General features: G+C 29.3%; 1 protein-coding gene across 1 annotated transcript; it reads right to left on the reverse strand.

Annotated features, from left to right (window-relative positions):
- Window positions 1-10,280: 10,280 nt before the first annotated feature.
- On the reverse strand, window positions 10,281-10,700 carry LOC135949823 (uncharacterized). The gene is made up of 2 exons (XM_065499260.1): window positions 10,638-10,700; window positions 10,281-10,547 (listed from the first exon to the last, which is right to left on the reverse strand). Exons 1-2 carry the CDS (start codon window positions 10,698-10,700, stop codon window positions 10,281-10,283), a joined length of 330 nt encoding a protein of 109 aa, XP_065355332.1.
- Between the last annotated feature and the right edge of the window lie 579 nt (window positions 10,701-11,279).

The raw sequence follows: 11,279 nt of genomic DNA on the forward strand, positions 1-11,279 counted from the left end.
TTACAATATAATTGTTTATATCATTAGCATGATCTTAGTTTAAGATCAATATTTCTTATTTCTTTAAATTCTTAATATTCAAGTATGAAATTTATGAAAAACATTTGAAACTTTTTTAAAACATTGTATTAAAACTAAACAAATAATTATTTCGTTAATAAAAATAGTTTTTTAATATCTTTTTGTTTTTTAATTTCATAGAATATTCTCAAGTATTATTTGAAAACACACAAAACCAAAAATACAATAATTAAAATAACCATAATTTAAAGAAGCAGTAGCAACAACAAACAAACTATCAATATTAAAACTGCATATATTAATATTTATTAGTTGTATTTTAATTTTGTTAATTTTTAACATTAAATTGTCATAAAATGAATATTCAATTTTCTATAATATACAATAATTTATTTAAACATTTTTTTTTTTCAAATCATACTAATAAAATATATATGTATATTATACATTATACATTATAATTTTATATACAAATATCATCAGAAGAATACAAAACACCCCTCCACATAATTTTCTTTAATCAATTAAGCATTCTAACTTTAGTTATGTTTATCACAAATAAATTCATTAAATGCTAATATTTTTACTATCTTTCCAAATGCTTTTAGAGAGACTATAGATCGTTAATGCTAAGTTGACAACTCGTAGCTAATGTTTTAATTACATCTACAGATAAGGATGTCAAATAACATCATTTTGATGGAAAAGTCGTTTGTCATTCTTAACTTAAGTTAAAGCTTAATTGGCACGTAGTTATGTGGTGTCAACTTATGATCATTTTGCTTGTTTTTTTTAAAATGAAAATTTTCCCTAATCCTAATCCAAAAATTTTTTTGTCATAAATAAATTCTTTTTCAAAAAAAAAATAAAAAGAAAAAGAAAAAAAGTTTGGAAAACACATTTTTTAAAAAAATTAAAAAAAAATTTTGAAAAACTATTTTGAAATAAAAAAATTAATTTTGTTTACCTAAAAATATTTAAACAAATTTATTTTAAATTAAATTTGGTGAAGGGTATATAAAATGTGGCACATCCTAATATATCTCTCTCACTTGTTTTTATTACAAATTTAAAAAGGCCTTTTAAGATTTATTTTCCTTTAAAAATAAAACTTTTAATTTAAGGAACTAACGAAAGTTATAGACAATTCTATTTATTTATTTATAAATAGTTTCATTTAAATGAAAATTTATTCTCCTCTTTTTTAAGGACTTAAAAATAAAAGCTTTTTTAAATAATTTTTTTATTATTATTTTATTTTCTTCTATCACATTTAAAAGCTTATATTCTAATATTCTATATTGAAAATGCTTTAAAATTCATGAACATTTTTTTAAAAGTTTTTAAGTTCGAAATGTAAAAATTTAAGAAATTGGCCTCAAAAAGAACTGAAAGTATTTTTTAAACAGTCATCATGACTTGGAGATTATTTTAACGGCTTTAAAAAATGTTTGAATATAATTTCGAATTTTCGATTTTAAATTTGAATTTTCGATTTTAAATTCAAATTTTCGAACATTAGAGATTATTTTAACAGTTTTTAAAAATGTTCGAACATAACTTCGAATTTGATTTAGAATTTTCTAACCATTTCCAATTGTTTTTTTTAGAATTTTCCAAATGTATTTCAGAATTGTCTAATTGTATTTCAGAATTTTCTAATTAAATTTCAGAATATTGCAATTAAATTTCAGAATTTTCCAATTGTATTTTAGAAATTTTCATTTGTATTTCAAAAAATCTGAAATACATTTGGAAATTTTAACAGTTTTTAAAAATGTTCGAACATAATATTATGTTCGAAAATTCTAAATCAAATTCGAAGTTATGTTCGAAAATTTTTAAAAACAGTTTAATCTCTAATGTTCGAACATTTGAATTTAAGATCGAAAATTCGAAATTATGTTCGAACATTTTTTAAAGCCGTTAAAATAATCTCCAAGTCATGATGACTGTTTAAAAAATACATTTTTTTTTAATTTTCCAATTGTATTTCAGATTTTTTGAAATACAAATGAAAATTTCTAAAATACAATTGGAAAATTCTGAAATTTAATTGCAATATTCTGAAATTTAATTAGAAAATTCTGAAATACAATTAGACAATTCTGAAATACATTTGGAAAATTTCAGTCGAGTCCAGGGTAGACTTACGGATCCACAAACATTAAGTGATAACACAATTGATTTACCTTTTCTGGGGTCGATATCTTTCTTTATTGTTTAATATTTAATACAGTTAATATATAATAAATGTTTATATATAATGAATTATGAACAGCTTCGATGATACATTCGGTTGTTGTCGGATTTCTGGTGAAGATTCTACGTTCGGATGTAGACGGTTCTGGTGATGTGTATTTCGGATTCTTCGGGATTTCAATAATCATCGGCGGTACGATGTATTGATACGACTCACTAACTGGGCAATTTGTCACAAGCGGTAACTACGGGTTTCTGGTGATGATTCTACGTTCGGATGTAGACGGTTCTGGTGATGATTTCGTTGGTACAGGATCGGGTGATAACTGAAACTATAATATTTTAGATACTTAGTCTATAATACACGTAAATGCACTTAACTAGGGGGGACAGTTAGCCAAAGCTCCAGTATTGAACAGTCGACCAAAGTCTCTGTATTGAACAGTTGGCCGAAGGCTCTGTTTTGAACAGTAGGCTGAAGCCCCTGTATTGAACAGTCGACCGAAGTCTCTGTATTGAACAGTCGGCCGAAGCCTCTGTATGGAACAGTCGACCGAAGTCTCTGTATTGAACAGTTGGCCGAAGCCTCTGATTTGAACAGTCAACCGAAGCCCCTGTATTGAACAGTCGACCGAAGTCTCTGTATTGAACAGTTGGCTGAAGCCTCTGTATGGAACAGTCGACCGAAGTCTCTGTATTGAACAGTTGGCCGAAGCCTCTGTTTTGAACAGTCGACCGAAGCCCCTGTATGAACAGTCGACCGAAGTCTCTGTATTGAACAATTGGCTGAAGCCTCTGTATGGAACAGTTGACCGAAGCCTCTGTATGGAACAGTCGACCGAAGTCTCTTTATTGAACAGTTGACCGAAGCCTCTGTATGGAACAGTCGACCGAAGTCTCTGTATTGAACAGTCGACCGAAGCCCCTGTATTGAACAGTTGGCTGAAGCCTCTGTATGGAACAGTCGACCGAAGTCTCTGTATTGAACAGTTGGCCGAAGCCTCTGTTTTGAACAGTCGGCCGAAGCCCCTGTATTGAACAGTTGACCGAAGTCACTGTATTGAACAGTGGGCCGAAGCCCCTGTATTGAACAGTCGACAGAAGTCGCTGGTAAAATGTATTATCGGTACTCGAACTATGTTCGTGTCCCGAAAAGGAAAAAATGGGTTGACCGATTTATGCCAGTCTACTTTGATAAACCGCGCCTTCAGTGTGTAAACTTTCGTTACTTGTATACAAATTATTATAAACTAAATGAGAATTACTAGGTGGTAATTTAAATATTATGATTTAAATGGTTTTATTATTAAATTTATTATTTTATATTATGTACGGGGAAGTAGGTAGATACTTATCCACGTTACAAATTCTGAAAAACAATTGGAAATGGTGTAGTTGGAAAAATCATATAAAATGTTTTAATTTTTCTCAAGTTGTTAAACAAAAAGTAAATTGAGAAATAATATGGAACTAGTTCTGTGGGTCACCAGCACACTCTAAATAGTTCTGAGTATTATAGGGATTTAACTGCAAATGTAAAAGAAATTTTAAAACAGTTTTGAAATTACAAGATACAATAATAAAAACGTTTTATGTCTAAAAATAGAATAACCTAATTATAGCAGTTATGAGAGTGATGGGTGTAAATTTTAGTTTCTGTTGCTATTTTTTTTTTACTTTATTTGTCAAGACCTGAAGCAACAAACATTTTATTATTACTAAGTGCAGTCGGTAGTAAATACTACTCTATGTACTGGGTGTACATATGTATGTATGTAAGTATGTTTATATTATTTTACAACAATAAATACATAGTGTTGCATTCGAAACCCTTTAAGTGTCTATAAAATGTTTGTTAATGATTCTTGTGTCATTTTTTATTTTTATTTCTTGTTTTATTTATTTATATTTTTTTACATTTTCGTTACCTTATTTTTATAATAAATACTACAAAATAAAATGAACTAACTCTTCTTCTTGTAAGTCATGTTAATTTTATATTTTGTATGGGAAATAATAAACACACATCGCATTTACATACATATTTGCATACAATTCACATGCTATTTTTTTTTTTTTTTTTTTTTTTTTTGTATTTCGTTTTTTTATGCAATATAAAGATGTCAGACCCAAAGACGTACGTCATCATCAACATCATCATCATCATCATTATTAAGCATAGTTATTATATTATAATGCAAGACATGTTTCTAGTAATAGGTTATACGTTGAAACACAAAAAGAAACAAAGGCATCTCTAAACATTTTAGTTTAAACCAAAAAATATTGTATATATTTCAACTATAAAATTATAAAACAAAAACCCCAACAAAATAAAGTTCTATTAAAATGTTAAAAAATTCCATGCACATTTTAAACATAAAATTACTTTTGTTTTTATTAAATTTCGATTTTCAAAACAATTTCATAATTCTGGTTTTTTGTATATTAAAAAGTTTATTATAAGTCTGATAACTGAAAGAAAAAGTCTTTAAAATTTTTTAAAATATAACGATTTATTATCACTTAACGGCTGCTTACTTTTTGAAAGTGATTTGCAAGCTTGTCACAAAATTTTTTAAAATTAACTGCTTTTTGTTCTATTTAATTTCTTTCTGTACCTGTTATTAATTTAAGTGTTTAGGAAAAAAGTTTTGAAGTGATTAATCTTTGGTTAAGAATCCAATAAAAAAAATATCATTGCATGAATTTTGTGAAACAGAATATAATTAAAGAGTGTGACTATAACCCGATTTTTAAACCCTTCACCATGAGTGTCATTTCGTTAATAATTTCCACATTTTCCATTTGCGACCCCATTTAAATATATATTCTGGATATTTATGTTGAATTCAACTTTACGAAGCCTCCAAATAACTTACAAACATGATTGATAAACCAATGTATCAGATAAAGTCCTTGTTCGGTTGATATTTATATTCGGGAAAATCGGGCCACAAGTGCTGGAGATATAAGCAAAAAACCACGACTATCTCGATATTTAAAACTATTTTTGCATTGGGCGAATGACTTAAAAATGCGGAATTTACAATGGATGGCGTATTTTTTGAACGCGGTTTCGGTTTTTAATAACTTATATGTTATTTTGAAGGATGTACTGTCATTTATTCTCAATTACTGTAACCATCAAAGTTTTTTTTGCTTGGTAAATTTAGAATTTTGAGCCATCAAAGCGTCATATCCGGGAAGTTTTGCTTTACTTCTTTAATTTGAAAAAAGTGCCGCTGAAGTACACCGATTGCTCACCAAAGCTTATTGTCGAATCTACACCAAAGCCATGGGGCTAAGGTAATTCTCTGTATTTGGTGTGACCAAAGGGGTCCTATCTATTATGAGCTGCTGAAATCTTGCCAAACCATCGCAGGGAACCTGTACCAAACGCAACTGATTCGTTTGAACCCAGCATTGGCCGAAAAACGCCCAGAATATGCGGCCAGACATTTTTTTAGAATGAAGTGGTTAGGAAGTTTTGCCTCACCCGCTTTTTAGTCCAGACCGTGCCACGACCGAATACTATTACTTTCGATCGATGCAGAACGCTCTCTTTTAGATACGCTTCATCTTAGTATCCGATATTGGTTTGATTCGACCTTGGCCTCAAAAGATGAGCAGTTCTTTTGGCTCGGAATCCTTATCGCACTGGTCCTTCTGAAGAGAGTCAACTCAAAATTTAAAAATGTTCAGTAGAAGCAAAAAACTGTTTTTATACCCTTCACCTTCATGAGAATGGTATATATAAGTTTGTCATTCCGTTTGTAATTTCCACAATATAATTTTCCGTCCTATAAAGTATAGTGAGGCCTCGATTATCCGGCAACATCAATTATCCGCGCAAGAAAAAGAAACAAATTTTGGATTGATTGCAACTTTTTTGCATCGATTAACCGTAATTATCGGGGATTATAAGCAACATTTTTTTCGATTATTTTTGAACAACAAAACACACACAATGTGAATAAAACGAAAAAGAGGAATTCCCCATTCGAAACTGAAAATATTTAAAGACTGCTGAAGAACCAAAAGTTCTGGATTAATAGTGAATGAAAAGGCTAAAATATTCCACTCAAAATTAAACAAAAAAGCGACATGGAATTCACAAACTTAGAACAAAAATCTTCAGCTGATTATATAGCTACCACAATTCATATCAATAGAATAGAAAAACTCAGCAATGAACGATTTATACAATTTTCCAAACCAAATGTGACGTCTTTGATCCAACCGATGGATCAGGATGCAATATGGAAATTTAAATGTCATTATCGAAAAACTATAGTGCAAAAACTATTCACGTCAATCTAGATACGAATTTAAGAAAGCGTTTAACATCAAGAAAGCATTGTTGTCAATTAATGATGCTTGGAACGCTGTTACTTCTGCAGTTTTGAAAAATGCGTAGAATAACTTACTCTGCCCAGAAAATGAAATGCTGTGGGCATATGTTCGAAATTTAATAAAATCCTTATATTATTTAAACATGTATATACAATTCTTTAAAGAACTACTCAAAATTGGTACCGGGAAAATTTATTATCCAGAATGCTTCCGGTCCCGACCAATACGGATAATCGAGGTCCCACTGTATACATATTCTGGATCCTTATAGATAGCGGAGTCGATTAAGCCATGTCCGTCTGTCTGTCGGTCTATCTGTCTGTTGAAATCAATTTTCTGAAGACCTCGGATATCTTCGGGATCCAGACATGCTTTCGAGAAGTTTCCTATTTAAAATCAGCAAAATCGACCCACAAATGGCTGAGATATGAGGAAAAACCAGGACAACCTCGATTTTTAACCTATATCTGGATTATTAAGTCATTAATATAGACAATATGGATAACTAATGATAGATATTTCAAAGACCTTTGCAACGACGTATTTAAGCCCATAGTAAGTTGTACCTACAATGGGTCAAAATCGGAAAAATGATTTTTTAACCCGATTTTTTTTTAAATTTAAAAAAAAATTAAAATTTAAATTTGAAAAAATTATGTTTCCAAAAAATTAAAAAACTGCTTTTGAATAAAATTAATTAAAAATTAATTTTGTTTACCAAAAAATATTTAAGATTTGTATTTTGAAGTATAATTTGGTGAAGGGTATATAAGATTCGGCACAGCCGAATATACCTCTTTTACTTGTTTTTAATACATTACAGTGAAAATTGAACAATATTGAGTTGTCGCTCTTTAGAGGAACCAGTGCGATATGTTGCCAGAAAAATGTTAAAAGGTAATTGCTAACAATGGCCAATACTTTGAATAAATTTATATTGTACAAATTTTTCAAAATAAAAGCTAAAATTTTGAAAAAAAACACGCATTTGTAACCAATAGTTACCGTTTTAAATCTTTATATTATGTATATATTTAATTTAACAAAAATCAGCTATTAAAAGAATGAATTCAGCGGAAATTAATTTTGTTAAACATAAAAAAAAGAAATTTACATTACAATGAATAAAAAATTTATCAAAATAAATAAATTTTATTGTAAATGTTTAAATTAATATTTAAATATAAATTAATTACATAAATAATAATAAATGTATATATATGTAAATATGCAATAGTAAATTTGCAATACTTGTATTTAAGAATGTTGTAAACCTGCATTAACGTCATCCATCCCCGCAAAATTGAATGCATTAAACATTTCGTCATTGTATAATCAATCATTAATTTAGCAAAAATAATAATAATAAAAAAAAATATTAAAAGAGGTGTTAATTACAAAACAAAAAAATACATATACATATGTATGTAATAAACAAAATTATTCATGGAGTTTGTTTTTTTTTTGGCAATTGTTTACAAAATAGTTAAATGATCTGGCAGTCATTTGAGAATGTTTCCAAACAACAAAGTTTTGACAACAGACATACACCGCTTAAAAATAAAAAAAAGTCGTTAACTTTTTGCAATTAATAAAGGCAGCAATTTTCAAAATTTGACTCATCAATTAAATATTATTTTATAATTATAACTTAAATTAACTTTAAACACTTTTGTTCCTAAAAAATTTTAAACAACAAATGAATATTATCTTTTTTAAATGTTTCTTCTTCATTTGCAACAGATATAAAATTGTAAATTAAAATTTTTGAAATTTTAAAATTCACCATAAATTTAAATAAAGAAACTTGTTTTAAATTTCAGTTACAAATTATACAAATAAAAAAAAATAGTAAAATAAAATAAATAAAAAAACAGCAACCACATCGAGCATCACCACCAGCTATAATTTGTTTATAAATGTGGTCAAGATTCAAACTGGTACACAAGTCGCGGCCATTGTAATCATTTTGTAAAGTTCAAGAGTCATTGTGACCGTCAGTAGCACATCAAAACCACGTTTTTTGTCTTTTTATTTTAAACTTTTTTTATAAATATTTTACTACCAAACTATGTATGATTCTCTCTCTCTCACTCCGTTAAATTCTCCTTGCTATCTCTCACTGAGGCAGATGCCACAAGCTGATTCCTATGCGTTTTTCCAAATTTATCATCCGAATAAATGCTAGAGCTCGGTCATTTTCATTAACCAAGGAGTGCAAATGGCTGTAGTGTGATTGTCTATTTGCGTTTTGTCTGAAACTTAAAACATTTAATTTACTAGCAAATGTCAGAAATCTTGTTAAATTAGAAACAGTCTGTTTATATTGTACATGCGATCGTTGTTTATTCTTCTTCTTCTTCTTTACTCGTATTGCAGATATTTTTTGTTGTTAAATATTATTTTTGATCTTAAGCAGTATAGTATGTCGTTTATAGCGATCGTTCAGTTTTGTCGGTCGTTTAGTCTTTCTGTTCGACTGCCTGTTTGAATTTGTATTTTATTATTATCGTTTTTGCATGTGTAGTTTCGTCTGATGTATTCGGAGTTGTTGTCTGATGATGCTGTTTGTCACCATTAATCGTATATCATCAGATGATGTGGTCAAACAAGTGCACTTTAAAACAAATTAATAAATAATGTCGTTATTTGTTGTTCTTTGGCTTTTTTTATAATTTTTTTTCTTTTTTGTATAAAAGTTAAAATAATAAAATACAAAAAAATACATCGAATTTCTAAAAAAAAATACTAAAAACGCTTTTAATGTTAGCTGTGAGGTCTATTTTAGTTGCCGTCCTTTTTGTTGTCTTTTAAAATGGGGCAATACTTATTTTATATAATATTTAGCTATATTTGTAAAGCCATTAAATGTTTGTGTAGCATATTATTTTCATTATTACATTTGTAAGATATTGAAATATTGGTCCATAAAGCATATTTACTTTGGGACTAGTTATTAGATCTGACGTTCATAAAAATGGTAGCACACAATTTTTCTTGGTCAAACTAAAGTTGGGATATAAGATACTAAACTGTAAAAACACACATTTTTGTTTTCCGAAATTGAGTTTATTGAAATCTACAGAACATTAAAATGTAATATAATAAAATCTTTGTCAACTACTTTTCTTAATTTTTTTCATAAATTAACTCAGTTCGAAATTAGACTTATCGTTAAAATACTGTTACAACAAATAACGTTAACAACCGTTACCGAAATAAAAAAAATTAAAATCTGTGTTTTAACCGTTTCGATTTGGATTGAGAAATAGGGCAGATTTAATACTCTTCGAGTTTTTAAATTAGTTTAGTTTATATATTAGTATATATAATTGTTCTATATTTCAAAATATAACACAATTCTCTAGTAACGGTTTTCATACTTTTAAATTATCCCCCCGTTCTGTAAATTGAGTAATTTCAATAACGACGGATTTTAAAAAACGATTGAGAATTTTATGTTTTGCAAATCGCACGATTTACTCGAGAGTAAAACGAGTAAATCATGTGGATTCCATTTACAGAACAGAATTCGAGAGGTATTTTAATTCTATACACAATCTTTTTAATCTAGCAACATGTTGCCTAACTCTACCAGCATGTTGCTTATATTTGGCAACATCTTTCTAAATTCTATCAACATGTTGGTTATCTCCAGCAATAAGTTGAACTCTAGCAACTCTAGCAACATGCTGCTTTGCTCAATCAACGTGATGATATACTCTAGCAACATGTTGATTAACTCTAGCAACATGTTGCTTAACTCTAGCAACATGTTGCTTAACTCTAGCAACATGTTGCTTAACTCTAGCAACATATTGCTCAACACTTGCTACATGTTGCTTAACTCTAGCAACATGTTGCTTAACTCTAGCAACATGTTGCTTAACTCTAGCAACATGTTGCTCAACTCTAGCTACATGTTGCTTAACTCTAGCAACATGTTGCTTAACTCCAGCAACATGTTGCTTAACTTTAGCAACATGTTACTTAACTCTAGCAACATGTTGCTTGACTCTAGCTACATGTTGCTTAACTCTAGTTACATGTTATTTAACTCTAGCAACATGTTGCTTGACTATAGCAACATGTTGCTTAACTCCAGCAAGATGTTGCTTCATTCTAGCAACATGTTGCTTAACTCCAGCAAGATGTTGCTTAACTCTAGCAACATGTTGCTTAACTCTAGCAACTTGTTGCTTAACTCTAGCAACATGTTGCTTAACTCTAGCAACATGTTGCTTAACTCTAGCAACATGTTGCTTAACTCTAGCAACATGTTAACTTCTGAAACATGTTGCTTAACTCCTGAAGCATGTTGCTTAACTCTATCTATATGTTGCTCAACTCTATCTACATGTTGCTTAACACTAACTACATGTTGTTTAACTCTATCAACATGTTGCTTAACTCTATCAACATGTTGCTTAACTCTATCAACATGTTGCTTAACTCTATCAACATGTTGCTTAACTCTAGCTACATGTTGTTTAACTCTAGCAACATGTTGCTTAACTCTAGCAACATGTTGCTTAACTCTAGAAACATGTTGCTTAACTATAGCAACATGTTGCTTAACTATAGCAACATGTTGCTTAACTCTAGCAACATGTTGCTTAACTCTAGCAACATGTTGTTTAACTCTAGCAACATGTTGCTTAACTCTAGCAACATGTTGCTCAACTCTATCTACATGTTGC

Source organism: Calliphora vicina, chromosome 2 (genome assembly GCF_958450345.1).
Source record: "Calliphora vicina chromosome 2, idCalVici1.1, whole genome shotgun sequence".
NCBI classification, from domain to species: Eukaryota; Metazoa; Arthropoda; class Insecta; order Diptera; family Calliphoridae; genus Calliphora; species Calliphora vicina.

What these genes read in the sequence shown, in the direction of transcription:
- LOC135949823 (XM_065499260.1), bottom strand. Translation starts at nt 10,700, where the DNA reads ATGAAGCAACATCTTGCTGGAGTTAAGCAACATGTTGCTATAGTCAAG. An exon ending in TCAAGCAACATGTTGCTAGA is followed by an intron (nt 10,548 to 10,637) that starts GTTAAATAACAT and finishes GCTAAAGTTAAG; the next exon opens with CAACATGTTGCTGGAGTTAA.